Source organism: Pelodiscus sinensis, chromosome 23 (genome assembly GCF_052426305.1).
Source record: "Pelodiscus sinensis isolate ZL-2025 chromosome 23, ASM5242630v1, whole genome shotgun sequence".
Taxonomy (NCBI): Eukaryota; Metazoa; Chordata; order Testudines; family Trionychidae; genus Pelodiscus; species Pelodiscus sinensis.
The window spans coordinates 3,428,941-3,447,989 of NC_143074.1; the positions used below are offsets into that span (position 1 = coordinate 3,428,941).

The window sequence follows — 19,049 nt, forward strand, 5'->3', positions numbered from 1 at the left end:
TTTGCAGGGACAGACTCACTAGCAGTGAGGTCATAAGATACCGTGACATCACCCTCGTTTCTATGGCAACAGAGGGGTGGTACCCGCCTTGCGCTCGGGCAGGATGGGAGCCCTGGGAGGAGAATGTCGACCCCGCGACAAGCCCGCAGGGCACCAGAAAGGCCCAACATGGGATGCTCCGACACACCAGCCTCTCCCCCGTCCCCGCCTGGCTCTAATTAAGGGGCAGACCCCCCACCCCATGTGTACTCATTCCATATGGAGGTCATGTGGGCCTGGTGCCAGCTGCACCCCCAGGCCTGGCGGGGGAGAGGGGAGGAATGGGCAGTTCCTGGGACACGTGACAGATCCCGGTCTCTGTACAGGGCCCTGCTGCTTTCCAGCGCTGGGGCCACGGGCAGGGCTGTGCCCATCCCGGCAGCGCTGGGCAGGTCCTGGGTGTGGGCCACCTCCCCCAGTCACGGACGCTGAGCGCCAGGGAGGGACCATGGAACACCTGCCGGGGAGGAAGCTGTCGAGCAGAGGGGATTGGACGGGGCGGCCAGAGCGCCGGGCAATGACATCACCGGTACGGTCGCCCTGCTCCAGGCCAGGCGTCACCGCTCTGCCGGGGGAGGGGGCTCGTGCCCGGAGCAAGGAGAGGGGATCCCCGCCGCACTGGTGCATTGAAGCCTGAGGCGGAGGGGATGGGTCCCAGGAGGCCAGGGCTGGACATGGGGGCAGACTTTGCGTTTGGCTGCCCAGAGGGGACCCCGAACCCAGCTCAATCTGGAGGGGAGGCATGGCGGCTCCCCCCACCCCCAGCACCACTGCAGAGCCCAGCATGTGGCTCGGAGCACCGCACAGCGACAGCCACAGCCCTGCAGTGGCAACAGGATGCTGGTGGCGGGGGGAGGGGTGGCGCAGTGCTCGGGACCCCGTGCCAACTTCTCTAGCAGCACCTCCCTCCCTAAACAGATGAGGAAGCCATTCATCTGGCCTCGGGCCTTCTCTCTGGCCCCAGGCCAGTGCCCCTGGGGCGCGGCGGCAGGCCTCCGGCCAGGGAAGGCACCCGAGCCCCACCCCGCTGCGAGGGGGGCGCGACTCACGTACCTTCCTGTGCCCAGAGAAGAGGAGGCCGAGCTGGTGGCTGTAGCCCCCGTTCTTCGTGAGCTCCTTCTTGAGGGTCCTGGGCGAGGGCAAGGCCCAGCGGGCCTGGGAGTGCTGGCTTTCCAGGCAGTGCAGGGTGGTGTCGGAGGTGAAGTAGTGGCCCTTGGCCTCCTGCAGCAGGCTGCCCTCGCTGTGCGTGCGGCGCCGCAGGGAGCCCTGCACGGTCAGGGTGCAGGCCTCCTCGCAGCCCGGCGGCTCAATCATGCTGCAGCGCTTGACCTCGTTCCCCTCCAGGTAGTGCTGGGCGCTGTCCTCTTCCGCCTCCTCCTCCTCCTCCTCCTCCTCCTCGTCGTCATCCTCCTCGCCACTGGGGCCCTCAGCCACACTCTCGGCGCCCTGGCTGAACGTGCTGTCCAGCCGCAGTTCCGGGATCACAAAGGCCGGGCTGGAGCCAGGCTGCTTCTCCGCATGCCTGGCCCCTGTCTCCACCTCCTTCTCCTCCAGCGGGGCAGCCGGGATGGCCTCCGTCAACACCCCCTCTGGTTCCCCTTCGGGGGCCGAGCTGGCATCACCCCCCTCTGCCACCTTCTCCTCAGAGGGCATCGCCCTCAGCTCCTTGGTGTCCGTCTCAAGCATCTGCTAGGGAAAGACAGGACAAAGGGGGGAAACGATAAGCCGAGGGGGGTCAGGAACATCCCCCTGTGTAATGTCCTTCAGGCCCAATCATCGACTCTCAGAACAGGGGGACATGAGGCAGCAGCCAGGCCCGGACACCCCATCCCCATCCCTGCTGGGGGCTCTAAGGGGAGAGGCAAGAAGGGGCCGACAACGGCAGGGCTGCCCCCACGCATGGAGTGGCTACAGGTGCCCTCAGCCTCAGAACAAGGAGCCAGGCAGGGAGCTCAGCGGGCAGCCTGCCTGGCCTGGCAGCCCTCCTGGAAACGTGGCTCTGGAGAATTCCTTGCTGAACCCCCTCAGAACCCAGGGCTCCCCACAGCCCCCGTCCAGGCCCACTGGCCACCCTCCAAGTCTGTCCCATGGGCCCCGCCTCGCCATAGGGCTTGGGCAAGTGGGGCGCACTACACCATGGCATGGCCCGCCTGCACCAACGCCCTCGGACAGCCCCCGGAGCGCCGGGTACCAGGCTCTGGGAGTAGTTCTGTCCCTCGGAGAGCTGCAGTCACTGGCAGCCAGGCTCCCTGGGCAGGGCGAGGCGGCGCTGGCGCGCACACAAGGCCAGGCTGGCCCCAGGCTCCCTGGGCAGGGCGAGGCGGCGCTGGTGCGCACACAAGGCCAGGCTGGCCCCAGGCTCCCTGGGCAGGGCGAGGCGGCGCTGGCGCGCACACAAGGCCAGGCTGGCCCCAGGCTCCCGGTGCAGGTTCCAGGCGCCCAAGGGCATGGCATGGCTTACTCTGCATGGCATTCTAGCGCCCCCGGGACTTGGCTCAGCCCCCCGGGAATCCTGCAGAGCTGGGCCCCGCACTCTGCGCAGGACGAAGCAGGGAGTGAAACCAGACACACTCGTTTGGCAGCTCCTGCGCCTGCCCCTGCCGTGCCACAGGAACAAAAAGCAACCAGGAAGTGCCGGCTCCCGAGGCTCGGCCAGCCCGGGCGTGTTCCGACAGCCTGCCTGTCGGGTTCCCCGATCCCGGCCCCCCGTGCTCCGGGGCAGTGTTTCTCAACCTTGTTTTGCTCATGGGCCCCTTCTGAGCCTCGTTTACCTCTGTGGCCCCCCTCATAGCTGCTGTTAGTTGGAAAAAAGGTACATCGTTGACCTAATGTTCCGTTTTTTCCACGTGGGCCCCTAGAGGTAGGGCGTGGCCCCTGGGGAGCCATATGGCCCACGGTTGAGAACCACTGCTGTGGGGCGCCGAGCTCCCATTCCCGCAGTGCTGCTCACAAGGGGGCTGTCCCCCCCGCAGCGCCACAGGGGGCCAATGAGCCAGGCTCCAGAGAACACGGGCTCTTCTCGCTGATAATTGTCAGGCTGGCTCTGCACCTTCCGGTTTGAGACAAACAGCCCTGGGCCTATAGTGAGCACATCCAGAGGGCATCAGAGCGGCCATACGGGGCCAGACCGAAGGCCCTCTGGCCCAGTGTCCTGTCTGCCCAGTGCCAGGGGCCCCAGACAGACTGCTGCTGCGTGGCTGGCTCGAGCCAGGCCCAGGGTCACGGCCACGCTGAGGTAAACCATGCCCCGTGTGTGTGACCAGCAGGGGCCACCTCCCTGGGCGGAGCAGTGCTCCAGGCCGGTCCTGCCCCAGGCCTCGATTGGAACAGGGCAGGACTTGCCCAAGCAGCCTGCGGGCACTAAGAAATCATCTCTTCTTGGCGCACCCAGCAACATGCAGCTGGGCAAGTCTGCTGGAGCCCCCTGACGTCCCCTCCCCCAATATAAGTCACCCTCTAGAGCCTCCAGCTTGGAACCCCCTCGCTGGAGCCTCGGGAGAGAGGGGCGTCTGGGGAAAGATGCCAAAGGAAGCACCAGCAGGACCCTGCTGCTTCTGTGCCGGACCCATACCCGGGAGGAAGGGCCTGATCCTGCCCCTCCATCTGCGCTGGCGCATGGGGGCGAGGGGCCTCAGCCACCCACAGGCTCAGAAGCTGGGGCGGGGCGAGCGGGCCTGGGAAGGTGCGTGCGACCTGAGACACCCACAAAGGGCCCTTTAAACAGCAGCAGGTTGCAAAGCCGCGCACACGGTCTCCTCTGGAGCCGCCCCAATGGCCCAGTCTGGCTCCCGTTCGGCAGGACGCCACGCCAGCCCTCAGACTGCAGGAATGGCCGTGCACGGCACGGCGGCCGGAGTCACGGCCCGTCTTGCTGCCTGGCGTCAGCCAGGGACCGAGGCAGCCGAGTCTCCCGCAGCCTCCGGAAAGGGACAGTGGTTCTTGCACTGCTCCAGGTGACTCAGGGCCGGTAGCCGGTCCCTCAACTGCCTGTGGGGGCCCGAGAGCTCTTCGGTGGGACACCAACCACTGCCTCCGGCTCCCAGCCAGGGGCCAGCTGCCATGGCAACCAGCCCTCGGCAGCCATCCCCTCCACAGGGCTTCCCACCTCTCTGGGACCAGCAGGGTTCGCGTTTCTCGGCCTGCCCACGCCCCGGCGCTCCCACGGCCTGTGCAGAAGCCCATCTCTGCTCTGGTCCGGACCCCGGAAGACAGGCGCGTGCTGGGAAAGAGAGGCCCTGCTTGCTGTACTGTGCGCCTCCAGCATGCGACCCCGAGTCCGTGTGTTACAATCAGGCAATGCACACACACCCCACACCCCTTTTCTCAGGCATCAGGTGTTCCACAAGGGCTCCAGAAAGAATGTGGGGACAGCCCTGTCCTCCACGTGGCTCCCCAGTGCGCAAGTCCCAGGCAATGCTGAAGGGCTCTGGCTACACCCAAGGGTGCCCTGCTGCTCTCCTGCTCCCTCTTTCGGTAGTGGGGGAAGAGGAAGTAGAGACTGTCCCGTGAGGCGTCTGCAGGCTCCCGCAACAGCCATGTCTCCGGGGGAAGTTCAGCCCTTTGCTTCACAAAGCCAAGAACAAGGGAGCACTGCGAAATGCCAAGGAGCAGCCATTCCCTCAGTACAGGCCCTCCCAGCCCTGGGGAAATCGTTAACCTCTCCCCACGGAGCTCAGGAACCAGCCGCCAAGCGCTCCTTCTGCCCGCAAACCCACTTTGTATAGATTGTCGCTCGCGCTCAGACTTCCCACGCACCAGGGAAGCTGCTGCCAGCTCTGGGCAATGCCACAGGGGCCCTGGCCACTGGGCTGGCAGTAGGCTCCGTCCTAGAGCAACCTTTGGGGCCCTTTCCTGCACCCCACATGCCAGCCTCAGTGCACCCCCGAGACCTCTTGCAGAGCAGGGCCCAGAGTCCCTAACCATTTACTTTAAAACAATTTCCTCACCAGTTGGACCTCCCTGGTCCGGCACCCTCGGGACTGGACTGCTCCTGGATGAGGGATTTTGCTGGACCAGGGGAAGTCACTTCTGGCTTCCCTGCTGCCAGCCCCGCTGCTTGCCCTGCCTGGCTCCTCAAATCCCAACGGGGTTGTACACCTGGGCTTCCTGCTCCCCCCACAGCCTAGCTGGGAAGTGCGCCTAGCTTACCCCACCCCACCGCAGCCCCGCTGAGCCATGCGCTGGCTCCCAGTCCCTGCTGGGCTCCTTCCCACCCCCCACATCGGGTGAGGCTCCCAGGGCCCCCTTGCATTGAGCCCCCCAACCCACACAGCACACCTGGACTCTGATCCTGGAAGGGCCACGGATGTTGGCGGACCAGGGTCCTGGTTTAGAGAGGTGCAGCCTGTGGTGTGTTGCTGAAGAGAATACGATCACATCTCTAAAAAGTGACACCCCCTCCTTGGGCTGTCATTGAGAACAGCCCCCCACCCCCACTAGTGCTGCGTGGGGCCCATAAATCCTAGGGACGCCCTGACGATGCATCTACACGGCAGCACGAGTAGCCCAAGCTAGATCCACACCAGCTCACCTAACACGCACAGTGCAGCAGCAGGACTGTGGGTAGCTGTACGGCTATCCCCGCCTGCCCGGCGCACGCCCCAGTGGCCTCCCCAGCACTGCAGCGGTGGCCTCACTACCGTCGTTACTCACACTAGCTGGTTCCCAACAAGCCGGGGTCTGTCTACACCTCTGACTGTTGCACCGACAAGCCCAGACAACTGTCACGCTGTTCAGCTTTTGAACCGCAATGATCTGGAGTCAAACCAGAAACGCTCCAGACGCTCAGGCGCTCCAGGACAAAGTCTTGTACCAATGTTGGGTGTTTCCAAACTGGCTGTGTGGTTCTCCTCCTTGCCCGGGTGCCCAGCCACCCTGCCAGCGCAGGCATTATTCTGTTGGTGCATTCTTTAGAATGCTCATTTCACGACAAAACGATGGGAAAACCTACCCAGGAGACTTGCCTTAGTGTCCCCTGATTCGCATCAACTGCTGCCGTGTCTGCTCACGCCCGAAGGCTGCCTATCAGATCGGTCCTCACGTTTAATATTGTCGGCTGCCCGGAGCAGATAAGGGCTAACAGGAAATGAACAAGCTTCTTTAAGATGAGAAACATTTTTGGATTAAATTAAATCTCTGGGCAAATTCAATCACAGGGTCTGCTCTGAACAGGATATGAGCAGATCTGCCCCCTCCAGAGCCACACAGTTTTCTCTCTCAGCCAGAGTGTTAAGTCTCAGCCAAGCGGGTAGGGCTGGAGTTCAGCACCCCAGAGAGGCTGACAGGGATATGACCAGTCTGTGGCTAGGTCTACACTGCAGAGTTTTTGCACCCAAATCTTCACGGAGCGTCCTCACCTCAAGCGCGTTTTTGTGCAAGAAAATGTCCAGTGCACTGGCAGAACAGAGGGGTTGTGGTGTAGGTATTCCTCTTCCTACGAGGAATAACTCCTTTTTGCGCAAGAGCTCTTGAGCAAGAAGGTGTGTGTGGATGGGAAACGGGGGGGTTTGCGCAAAAACAGCCTATGGAAAGAAGCACAGGTGCCCTTTCTGCGAGTGGCAATGAGAGCTTTCTTGCGAGAGCACACCTGTGGAGTCAGGACACTCTCTTGGGCAAAAGCACATCGCTTTTCCGAGGCGCTTCTGCAGAAGATCTCTTCCATGAAAAGCTTCTCGCGCAAGAAGCCTGCAGCGTAGACACAGCCTGTGAGAGGCAAGAGAACGGCAGTAATTGGGCGGAGCTGGCTCAGGGATGGCAGAGTCTTTGGAGGACGACAGGCAGCCACGAGCTCCATGGCTCTGTGTGCACCAAACGGAACGGAAACATTATTGGCCCAAAGAAAACACCCAGGGGCCTGGGCAGCTCAGGGGACTCCTGGTAACTGGATGCAGAGCCTCCCTCTGGGCTCAGTCAGCCAAGAGGACGAGCAGCTGATCATCAGCCACGTCTGTCTGGTGCCTGTAGCCGAGTCAGACATTCCAAGGGTCATTGCGATGGTCCCATCGGACCCCAGGCCTGGCCCTCAATCATTCCTAGAGCTTTTTAGACAAACCGATTATTCACCACATTGCCCAAGTCTTTTCAGAGCACCCACCACTTCCCAGCAGTCGCCCGCTCGGTCAGTCTTGCTGACAGCCGTCGGTACGTGTACACATAGCCGGATTTCAATGATAGTCGTGGGTTGTGCCCTGTTTGCCCAGGGATCCCCATCACTCTGTATCTGTCACCTGTTCTCTTCGTTAATTACTATGCCTCCCATTTTGGTATCACCTGCAGACACCGACGTCGGTGACGACTTTACATTGGCCTCCCATCTCAGAGGGGAAGCCGTGTTAGTCTGTAACTTTAAAAACAACTTTCAATGCCACAGGACAGTTGTATTCCACCTCGTTGATCAAAACATTAAGTAGGCCAAGAACTGATCCCTACAGAACCCATTAGAAACACAACCACTTGGTGACGAATCCATGTTTGCAATTACATTTTGAGATCCATTAGTAGGATAATTTGTAATGCATTTAATAGGGTAGTTTTATAGAATTCTAATCAATGTCACGCCGTCCCAAGTCAAGTGCCTTACCGAAGCCTAAGTCGGTTACATCTATGCCATTACTTTTACCAACCTAATTTGTAAGCTCATCACAAAAAAGATGTGACCTATTTATCCTTAACACATGTGGATTGGCATGAACTATATTGCCCTCTACAAACAGGCGGTCTCCTCTCAGATGGCCACTTGGAGCAGCCCTGCATATGGCCCTCGCCTCAGTTTCCCTCGCGGGTCCCCAGGAAGTTTGTGGTTTATTCTCTAGCTCATCCACAGTTTAACCACCAAAACACAGCACGAAAGTCCCAAACCCACTGTCCCACCTGAGTCCGCACCAACTCTGTGCAGGTTTAACCCCCCGGCTTCATTCCCACCAGTCTTCTGCCAGACATGGACGCTTTACCGGCCTTACCCTCTGACCCCACCCCCTGCAGAACAGTCACGCAGCCTCTCCTTCTGGGGCACACCACTGTGCTTCCCGCGGGCCCCCCACACCCTTCTATGGGGAGACTCATGGCTTCTGTCAGACCCAGCTCTCTGGCAAGGAGAGCTTCCTTCCTGCAGACCTCTCCAGCCAGCACCCTGCTTGCCGCTTAATGACTGAATCTACCCCGCACGGAACCTCCTCATCCGGCGAAGAACAAAACACGTGACAGCAACACCAGCTGGGCAGCAGAAGCGGTGCCAGCGCAGCCGGACTGGCCAACGGGCTAGCAGGGCTTCCTGGTGCAGGTGTAAATAAGCCCAGCAGCTTAGAACCAGCCAAAGCCAAACGCCAGCCTGGCTTGAAATGGCTCAGGGCCCTGGAAGGAGACAAAGGCCTTTGCAGGAGGAAATGATCCCGTGTCAGCAGCCTGGGATAATCTCATTACTGTCATCCCCAATTGATAGTTCTGGGAAAACGAGGCCTTAAGAGGGCCTCGCACAACCCTCGCTGCCGCCGCGACCCGCCACATGGCCCTACAAGGACCAGACTCCGCACACTCTAGAAAGGATTTTGACACAAACTTTCGGTCGCCTCCAGAACGACGTTTTCCCATCAGGGTGGCATCTTGGAGACAGAAGCCGCCAACCGGCACCTATCGGCACTCCCTGCGCAGCCAGTCCCTCCCCCCCCCCTTACCAGAGGCCCAGAGAGACGGGGGCGTATGTCTGGGAACCCTGCTTGCCGCCATCAGATCTCCAGCTGTGTACGTTCAGGGTGCGGGGGGGAGGTGCATGCCTGTGTGTCTGTGTCACAAGCTGGAATGGGTTACAAACACAAGCCTTCGCGGCCGGCACGCGGCTCCTCGCCTCCTGGAAAGAGGGGCTCGCCTTCAGTGTCTCAGGGTCGATCGAGGGGGCATGGGCGGCAGGTATCCCAGGCAGGGAAAGGTGCTGCCTTCCGAAACTGCTGCACCCGGCCCCGCCCACGCCCAGCCCACCCCCATGCCTGCTGGCCAGCTCTCTGGAGCTCCAGGGAAGGTTGGGGAGTGCTACCAGGCTGGGGGAGCGATGGGGGGGGGGGGGGGAGAGGAGGCAGGGAGGGGTATGGGCTCTGGTGGGCGGGGTGGGGCGTGGCGGGGCGTGGTGTGCCTCCCCAAGCCATGAGGTCACCCACGGACCATGCAAGGGAGCCGCATGCTCCTCAACCTGCATCAGTCCAAAGTCAGGAAGAGAACAGGTCCAGACCTCGGGCTTAGCTCCGCCAGGCCAGTCCTGATGTGCCAGGGGCGCCGTGCGGACACTGTCCCCCCAGGAGCGCGCTTGCTGACGTAATGAAATGCTGCAATCAGCTGAATTAAAACCAGCACACCCGGGGCACCCACGCACTCCCGGCCAGGTCCGTGGGCTCACCCACCCCCAGGCTCTTCACTGCTCACGCAGCCCGCTGGACCTGCAGCCATTTCCTTGCGCCATGTTACTCTGCAGCAGCCGTGGTGCCTGGCTCCCGGCTATGAGCTCTCTCAGGCTCTCACCTGCCCTGAGTTCAGCCAGGCTGCAAGCCCTATGGCCCGATGCCCATCACCTCTGCTCCCACAGGGCTGCTCTATCTGGTGAGATGGTCATACGGGACGCCTGTTCCAGGCTAGATGAGACACAGCCCAGGACCCGCTGGACCCCCCAGAACTGCAAACCCCTCTGCTGCCCAGGAGACGGAGCGTGCCAGGCATCACTGGAAACAAGCAGCCCCCGGAACCTGGCAGCTTCTCCCCAGAATGGGAAGCCATGTCGTGTGGCTGGATTTCACCAGGCCTGAAGGGCCAACAGGCATTGGAGACCCCAAAGCCAAGGAGTTCACCTGCATGGGCAAGACCTTTGGGAAGTGTGAGGCCACGTGCGAGCAGGGCACAGATCCCTTCTCAGCACAACAGAGCTGAGCTCTGGCTGCCGGCAGCACGCTCCTAGCAAGCGGAGAAACATACAAGGAGCTAAGAGAAAGAAATCTCCCCTCCCCCCCCCCCCCCCGTGCCATCACCTGCAGTTGCAGCTCTGAACCCGCCCTCCCCAAACTGCCGGGGTCGGACACCCTACCCAGGAAACGGAAGATTGGTCCCAGCTACCTTCTGCCTGCGTCCAGCCCACCCCCCATTTCGCTCCCAGCTGAGAGGAGTGAAGTGCGCACACCCCCATGCAGACACACACACCCCCTGGTGTCAAGCTGGCTGCTGGATCACACCCCTCTGGGATAAATGGCTGCAAAAGCAGTGAGCACGCCTTCCCCATTCCAGCAGAAAGCTCATTGTTTGTAGCTCTCAGTGTAAAAGCGGCTTTTGCCACAGGACGATTTCCCCAAAGGGCCTGGCTGACAGCCCAGCAGAGGGGAACCTGTAAGCAGCTGCGCTCCCTGAAAACCCCAGCTCAGTTCTCCTTCTACTGCTACCACCTTTCCCCCCCCCAATCCTGCGGAAGAAGGAAACTTTCGGCATCACTTTACAAGGTTACAAGGCAAGAAACCGGTTTCCTCCCCTCCCCCCCCGCCCGCCCCCAGCGATCAAAACCAGAACCGGAGCAAGGCCTCGGGAATGGACCTGAAAACAGACGAGACCCCTTCAGATGTAAAACATCACTGCTCCAAAAACTCCGGGCCCACGCTGCCTCTTTGGGCACGTCAAGCCCCAGCCAGTGCACACCAGATCCAAGGCACACACCACGTGCTACAAACTTCCCATGCAACACCTACCACATCTGTTCCCTCTGCGAGGAGCCGAGTCCCAGTAAGCAGCAGCCAGCTCTACCTGCAGCAAGACCCAACCGCCAGCTCAGCCGGCTGCAGGAGAGCGAGTCGCGGCCGTGCCCTATTATGGCCACATCAGAGCTCCGGTGGGACGCGAGCGCAGCAGTCAGCCTCTGCTCCTGCAGTAATTAACGTCCACGGCAAGTGCTAGCTGAAGACGCACCAGCCTCGCCCCAGGCAGCGTGCACCTTTGTGCCCGTTTGTTCTATCGGGGGCTCTGCTGGAGCTCCCCAGAGGCACCGCAACCTGCCGGGAGAAGGGAGGTGGAGGGCCACGGTGTCACCAGGCAAATGCACAGATCCTATTTAAACCCCTTGCATCAGCTTTTCCAGCTCTCCCTGCCCTCAGGCGACACCAAGCAAGAGAACCCGTTTTAGTGCTTCCTGCAAATAGAAACTCTGCTGCTATGTTTGCGAGCGACGCCGGGCTGGAAAATATGTGCTGTCGCTCAGCCCTTAACCCCAGCAGTCCCTGCAGCGTGCGACGGCCACCGGGCGCATCCTTCTGCCCCCCCAGCGCCAGCAGCTCCGTTCAAAGGGATCCACAAGCGACCAAGGGAGAAGAAAGTGGCAGCGCCAAGTGCGTTAGCAGGGTCTGTGCTTGAGAACGTGCCCCGGAGCCACCGCGGCCCAACAGGCACCCCGGAGAATCCCTCGAGGGTCCAGCTACAGGCAGGACCCAGCCCCCTTCTGCACCGCGCCGCGCCCCCGTACGCATGCCCGGGCGGGCAGGCATGTGCTCACCCACCAGCTGCCCTCGGAACCACGGCTCTGAGCACGCCCAGTCCCAAAGCACGGGGTGTGGCGCTGGCTCTGTGCCGCAGCTCGGAGCAGGGCCTGGCACCCCGCCAAATCCAGCCCAGGGCTGGGGCGCCTCCGTAGCCGCCTGCATTACCGTTACTGCTGGCTGGCTGGGCAGGGAGAGACAGCACCGCCCAGCACTTCCCTCAGGGCCAGTCCTCACATCCTGCTGCCAGGCCGGGGGCACTGCCCTGGGACAGGGCTCTGGGGGTCCCTGCACATGCACCCCTCTGCACATCCCCCAGCCCCGCCTGCTGGCCCACGCACTTCCCCCGGCCCTGCCTGCTAGCCCATGCATCCCCCCCCCCAGCCCCACCTGCTGGCCCACGCACTTCCCCCGGCCCTGCCTGCTGGCCCACGCATCCCCCCCCCCCCCCCCCCCGGCCCCACCTGCCCCGGCCCTGCCTCTCCCCCCCAGCCCCACCTGCTGGCCCACGCACTTCCCCCGGCCCTGCCTGCTGGCCCACACATCTCCCCCCCCCCAACCCCACCTGCTGGCCCACGCACTTCCCCCGGCCCTGCCTGCTGGCCCATGCATCCCCCCCCCAGCCCCACCTGCTGGCCCACACACTTCCCCCGGCCCTGCCTGCTGGCCCATGCATCCCCCCCCCAGCCCCACCTGCTGGCCCACGCACTTCCCCCGGCCCTGCCTGCTGGCCCATGCATTCCCCCCCCCCCCAGCCCCACCTGCTGGCCCACGCACTTCCCCCGGCCCTGCCTGCTGGCCCACACATCCCCCCCCCCCAGCCCCACCTGCTGGCCCACGCACTTCCCCCGGCCCTGCCTGCTGGCCCACACATCTCCCCCCCCCCCTCCCCCACCTGCTGCTGCCCATGCCCCCTCCCCCAGCCCCACCTGCTGGCCCACACATTCCCCCCCATACACGCACTCCCCCCAGCCTTGCCTGCTGACCCACACATTCCCCCCTCCCCCGGCCCCACCTGCTGGCCCACGCACTTCTCCCAGCCCCACCTGCTGGCCCACACATCCCCTCCCCCCAGCCCCACCTGCTGGCCCATGCACTCCCCCCCATACACACACTCCCCCCAGCCTTGCCTGCTGACCCACACATCCCTCCTCACCCAGCCCCACCTGCTGGCCCATGTACTCCCTCCTCCCCCATACATGCACTTCCCCCAGCCTTGCCTGTTGGCCCCAGGTGATTGAACTCTGGCAGTGGGGCTAGAGCGGCTTCACACTGCTGGCAGGTCCCTGGGGCTCGTGGCATGGTCTGGGGCATTTGCCCTGGGCCAGGGGCTATCTAAACTACGGGGCAGCCCAGCTGCACAGGTGATCACTCAGCCCCGCCCAGTCAGTCAGCTCCCGGCACCCAGCCCAGAGCCCCTGACTGGGCGGGGCTGATGAATCATCTGTGGAGCTGGGCTGCCCTGCTGCAGCGTGATGGATGGGATGGGAAGGGACGGGATGGTCCGCCCCCCCTCCCCCCCCCCCAACAGGCTGGTGTCTCCCAGGCTGTGTCCCTTAGGGGACGGGTTTGGGGGAAGAGGTGCAATGGGCGGGGGAGGGTGAAGCAGGGGCTAAGCTTGGGGGAGGGGTACGGACACCCCCCGGCTCGCAGGGGCTCTCGTGCAGGCTGGACTGTAGAACGGCTTGGGCCACGGCTGACCCGTGGGCTGTGAGTGGAGACCCCATGGCCCAGCACACCTCCAGCCGGATGGGGACAGGGGGGGATATCTGTGCGGACCCGCCCCTCCCCCCGTCCCGCAAGGCCCTGCTGAGAAGCGGTGCTGGGCAAGCGCAAGGCCGGATTTCAGAGCCCGTGTCAGTCTGCCTGGGCCGGCACTGGGGCTTAGCGACGGGCCGGGCACCTTCCTCTAGCAGCCGTGGGCTGAGACGCTACCAACGGCCGCTCCACTCCAGCTGGTCACTCTTGCTCCCTGCTCCTCCCTGGGGGCCGATTACACGGAGCGCTCAGGGATCGCTGAGCCAGACTGGCATTAAATACATCCCGGTGGCAAAGGGCAGCGCTGGGCGCGAGGCTCAGCTCTCGGAACAGCCTCTCCCTGCAGAGACCCAGAGCAGGGTCCCAAATGCCTGACCGCCGGACCTGGGAAACGTTCCTGCCGGTCGCCTGCATTGCCCGGCCAAAGGCTCCGGGATCCCTGTGTGACGAAGGGGGGGCTGTGTGACGGGGGGGGGCTGTGTGACAAGGGGGGGCCGTATGCGCTCTCTGCACTTTGATACGTGCATGTGATTTCTACTGTCCTGTAATAATCCCGTGGGTGCCTCAGTTTCCCTGGGTACTGCACCAATAGCGAGATGGGGGTGGGAATTGGGGTGTAAGTGCCTCCCTCAGACACACCACGGCTGAGGCTTTCTGTCACCTGAGCCTGGGAAGGGGGTGTAACCAGTCACACCTTTCGCCCGGGAGGCTGGACTAAGTGTGGGTGAGTCTGGCTGTCTTGGGGGCAGCGATGGGGGGCAGGGCCCCTGGCTCTGAGCTCCCCCCCCCCAGATGGGTTGTACTGACTGCGAGTGGCTCCTTGCTGACAAGTCTGCTCTACGCTGTGTCCCTGCGGACGAATGAACCGTCTGTTGTCCCGGCCGGCAGAGCGTCACGTCTGGCTGAGGACGGGGTGCAGGGCCCGGTGACTCCCCGCCCCTCGGGGACACTGGCCTTATTCCTTCCACCCTGGCAGGACCCGTTCTCACGCCATTCAGCAGCTCGTTCCACAGGCCCCATTGCAACACACAAGCTGGCAGCCGACAGCCCCAGTCTGCCCTGGAGCGGTTCCCTTCCAGCCTCGGTTTCCCTGCGGCAACAACCCACCGTGCCTGCGGAACGCGGGGCCAGGGTTCGGCTCAGCTGCCCTCTCTGCACAAACGTGGGGACACCTGGGAGCTCCCCCAAGCTGCCCTTCTGCCCGGCGCCCCAGGGGGAAGCGGGAACCGAGAGCTTGCCGCTCGTGGGGAAGCTGAGCTCACCGAGTCTCCGTGCACCTGTGAACAGGCTCCCCCATGCACCTCTGTGCACTGCAGCGCTTGCCGTGGAGGTGTGGCCTGGCCGCCCTCTCCCTGCAGACCAGCAGGGTGGCTCAGCCAGATAAGGTGGAGGGGGAAGAGGACCCAGGAGGGCAAGTTCCTAGAGATGCTGAAAACCTCTGGGTCCCAAGCACAGAGCTTGGAGGGTCACCCTGGCAGGCAGAATGGACAGGGACAGAGGGGAGAGGAAACAGGCTCGGGGAAAGGAGGGGGCGGGGCTCAGGAAAAGGAGGGGGCGGGGCTCAGGGAAAGGAGGGGCGGGGCTCAGGGAAAGGAGGGGCGGGGCTCAGGGAAAGGAGGGGGCGGGGCTCAGGGAAAGGAGGGGGCGGGGCACAGGCGATGCCAGCACTTCTCAAGCGACGCAGACATGCTGGGGACTCGTTGAGCTTCACGTTGGACAGTCCTGTGCTTGCCTCCCTCGACAGCCCATAGAGAACTGCATTCTGGGATCTCTCCCTCCCCAGTCCACATGGCATCCAGGGGCCCTGCGCGGCCCATCCTGTGCCACCCGGGGGGGGGAGGGATACAGGTCATCAGAGCCAATTCTGCGCTGCCGTGTGAGCCGGGGCCGGCGTCTCTGTGCACTGGAAACGACTGTCCTTTCCCCCGACTCGGACCCTTTTGTGCAGGTATAAATCTGTTTGCCTGGGTTGGGCGTAGGAGCCTTAACTCCTCGCTGTTCGCTCACGCCGTGTGCTCCCTGGGGCTGATTCTCAGAGAGTGGCAGGAGGTGCATCTGCACCCACCGCGCCCACTGCAGGGCGAGGACCAGGGTGGTGCGGCTGAGCCCTGAGCGGCTGGGCAGAGAATGTGATGGGAGGAGTGTGCCGAAGCTTGGTGCGCGCCGTACTGGCCACGCGGTGCGTGAGAGGTCCCCTGGCAGCAGCGCCGTTCAGACGTGGAGAGGGATCGGTGCTGGCTCCGTGGTGCCGGAGGGTCTGGCACACTCTCCACCGGTGCCGTGTGAGGCTGCGTTGGCACCGGTGAACGGTGCCCGGCATCGGAGACTGGGAGCCGTGCCGAGAACGGTGCCAGTCAGACGAGTGCCACAGCAGAGCTGGCTCTGCTCTGGACGGCCCCGGTCTGGCTGCTGCCGGAGGCTTATCGTGTGTTACCGGGACTGGCACTGCAGGTGACTCTATCAGCTCCCTGGCTGCCTCAAACAGGTCCGGGCTTCTCCCAGAGAGTGCCCCGTCGGAGAGGCACCAGGGGCCAGACTCAACAGGTACCAGCTCCTGTTCTGGGGTACCTGGGTCTTGCCTCTGTGCCCTCGGGCAGCTGGGAGACCTGGCCACTCTGAGAGGAGAGCGGCTAAGCTGCCCAGGACCCGAGTGCACTGAGGCAAGACCCTTCCCACCCTTCTGAGGTGCTCGAGAGGCACCAGGGATGCAGATCGGTGCCAGGGGGGTGGCTCTTGGTGCGGAGCCAGCAATTTTTGGTGCTGGGTTGACACGCTTGGGTCACGGCAACTGAAGAGACGCTTCCATCAGGATCTGCTTCAAATGCCGGTCTCTCTCTCTCTCTCTCTGTGCCAGGCAAATCTTCCAGCTCCGACTGACAGGCCTCCCCCAAGCGCCTGGGACCAGCGGGGGGCTCGCTAGTCGACACAGACTAGACAAGAACTAGAAGCCGTAACCACCTGGGCTTGCGGCATGGCCTGCACCGGTGAATGGTGCCTGGCACCGGAGACTGGGAACAGTGCCGAGAACCGTGGCCAGAAGGAGCCCCACCAGCCCCTAACAAGCCACTAATAACTAACAGATGCTATTATCTGACGGAGATGGCTAAGGGGGCACTTGCAAACAAGCGAGCGCTGGTCCAACGCTGCCGGGCGGTAAGAAGGAACCGAAAGGGGGTTGGACCGGCAGGGTCGTATAGTGAGTGCCATAAAGACACACCCGACGGGGGCTGCTTAAGGGAAAGTCTCTGACGTTGGGGCATACGGCGCGCGCCTGACTGGAATCGATGTGAACAAGCACTGCAAGAGGAACCAGCTTTTCCCACGGGCCAACCCCTGGAGGCCAGCTAGAAAGCACTCCTGAGCCATGGTTGGAACTGAAGCTACAATCCAGGGACCCACCCCCTGACAAAGCAGCATATGCAAACGGGTGAACTCAGGGTGCACAAGCAACTGCCTACCCTGTGCAGCCCTGACAACGTTTTTTCAGGAGCTTTCTGTATGAACCGGCTGTACTGCACTGCAGAGAAGCTACAGGCTGAATGGACCTGTTGACATGCGACTGTTACCCCTGAGCCATCCAGCCCAGCACTAGCATGAGATTCCGCTGCATCCGGTCCCGAGCCAGAAAGGCATCGGCCCACGGCACGCTGGCTGATCCCACCCAGCCCAGCGAGTAACTGCCTGGTTCCTGTCTGTGAGCCAAGCCCCCCTGTCGATTCCGTTCCTGTGTCAGCCAGCCCAGGCATTATCCCTCCAGATCGGCACTTTGGCTCCTTCACCGCCATGCAAGCCCTCCATGCAGGATCCTACGTGCTGACTGGCCTCACGAGACCCCGGCTGAGCACACCTTCCAGGCCCACGCTCAGCGCCCCACAAGAGGGGCCAGCACATTTCAGCTTCTGGTTGCTGGGCCGTTAGTGTGCTGCAGGGGGAGCTCTGGACCGGCCTGCTCTCTGCTGCCCTCCCCACCGAAAGCCGGGGGGAGACAATGCCCCCCAAAGGGGCTAGAACAAGCAGGCATGTGATGGTGTCTTCGGCTGCAACATTCTCCTCCTTGCCTGCTGCTGAGCCAATCCCCACGGACCCGCCTCCTTCCCAGGCTGGCAGGGGTGTGACGTAGTGGGGGGTACCTTGCTGGTTGCTATGCTGGGCAGTGGGTTGTGAGTGACTGTGACGGCGCGTTGGGGGTCCCCCGTCTCCTGCACCCCGAAATGGCACAAACAGACTACACCAGCCGGTGGAGTAGAGGAAGTTTACTGCCTCTCCAGGATACAGCACAGCACAGATGTAGTCTGGTCACAGAGCTGGGCTAGGATGCCTCAGGCCCCCTTAAGATGGGGGAGACTGGGCCCCTAAACTCCAGCCCCTTCCCCTAGGCTCTCCTCCATGCTCCCAGACAGCAACTAACTAACCCTCTTCCAGCCCTGCCCCCCAGCCAGGGCAGCATTCCCCCTTCCTTTGTTCCTCTCCATGGGGGATGTCTGGTTCAACAAGTTTGGCATCACCTTTGCATAGTGAGGTTTTCCCTGCTGGGTCTTGCTCCAGACAGCAGAGGTCACCACAGCCCAGCAAGTACCCCCACTACGTCACAGTGACCTCCACTGGCTGCTGTCTGCAGCACGGCCCAACAGGGCAGAGGATGAGTCATTATGCAAGGGGGCTTCGAACCTGTCTGACCAGTTATCTCCCAGGGAGCGAAACAATGGGAAGAAGGGGAGTGGAGCCCTGGCTGGGGGCAGGGCTGGAAGAGAGTGAGTTAGGTTTCTGGCTGGGATCATGGAGGAAGCAGCCTAGGCAACGGGCTGAGATTTAGGGGCCCAGGCTCCCCCATCTCAAGGGGGGCTGAGGCATCCTAGGCCTGCCCTGGAACCAGATTACATCAGTGCTGTGCTGTATCCTGGAGAAGCAATAAACTCCCTCTATTCTACTGGCTGGGGGAGTCTGTTCGTGCCATTACGCGGGTGCAGGAGACCGGAAAACCCAACGCGCCGACACAGGGGACACGTTCCAGTGGGTGTGGGGGGGACTCCCTTGGCATTCGGTGCCCCCATTCCAAAGCCAAGAGAGACGGCGAGTGGCAGCCAGGCCAGAATTCGACCCTCAGTGCCCCAGCACCAGCCCTGCGGGTGCGGGACCAACTGCAGCCTGGCAGCGTCCCCTGGCATCAGCTCAGGGGAGAGGCTCCTTATGGGACTGGTTGGTTCGCAGGGCACCCTGGCTTCCGGGTTCGCTGCCAAGGCTGACTCGGGAGGGCCCCACGCCGGGTCTGAGAGCACGGGCAGAGCAGCTAGAGAGAACTAAACAGCGGGGCTAGAACCGCTGCCAGTGTCTCTGCTGAACTGCTAATAAACCACAGCAAAGCCTAACACCTCGGCTAAGTCCGAGCGGCTGTCCGGTGAGCTTTGGCACAGCCCCTCGCTGGGGACCATCCTGCCCAGCACGAGCCCTCCGTGCCAGCGCAACCCGCCTGGGCAGCAGCACTCGGAGAGGAGATGCAGCTAACCCACGGGCACGTCCCTGGAAGAGCCCCGGGCAGAGGTCCTGTTGGTGTTTAGACTCTCAGATGGTTTCCTCTACCCCCTGGCCAGGGAGAGCGCCCACCCCAGCCCTGGCAGAGCCCTTCCAGTCCGTATGCGGCCTCACTCCGATCCCGGGGCGAGGGATGAAGCCAGGGAAGGACGCACACACCAGACAATGCACAGCGAGGAATGGACATTTCCCTTCACAGATCCATCCCACCCTTGTGCTGAGCCCTACGGTGGC

At 62.7% G+C, this 19,049-nt stretch overlaps 1 protein-coding gene across 9 annotated transcripts in view; it reads right to left on the reverse strand.

The window, feature by feature from the left end:
• RGS3 (regulator of G protein signaling 3) overlaps window positions 1-19,049 on the reverse strand; it is a 136,815-nt gene that overhangs the window by 15,535 nt on the left and 102,231 nt on the right. For 4 of the 9 annotated variants that reach the window (XM_075905325.2, XM_075905328.2, XM_075905329.2 and 1 more), the window contains one exon: window positions 1,093-1,728. In XM_075905325.2, the coding sequence (XP_075761440.2) occupies window positions 1,093-1,728 (636 nt within the window). Of the gene's footprint in view, window positions 1-1,092; window positions 1,729-10,748; window positions 11,196-12,748; window positions 12,897-19,049 lie in introns of those variants that run through there. The other 5 variants (XM_075905333.2, XM_075905334.2, XM_075905335.2 and 2 more) reach the window with 5 other exon arrangements.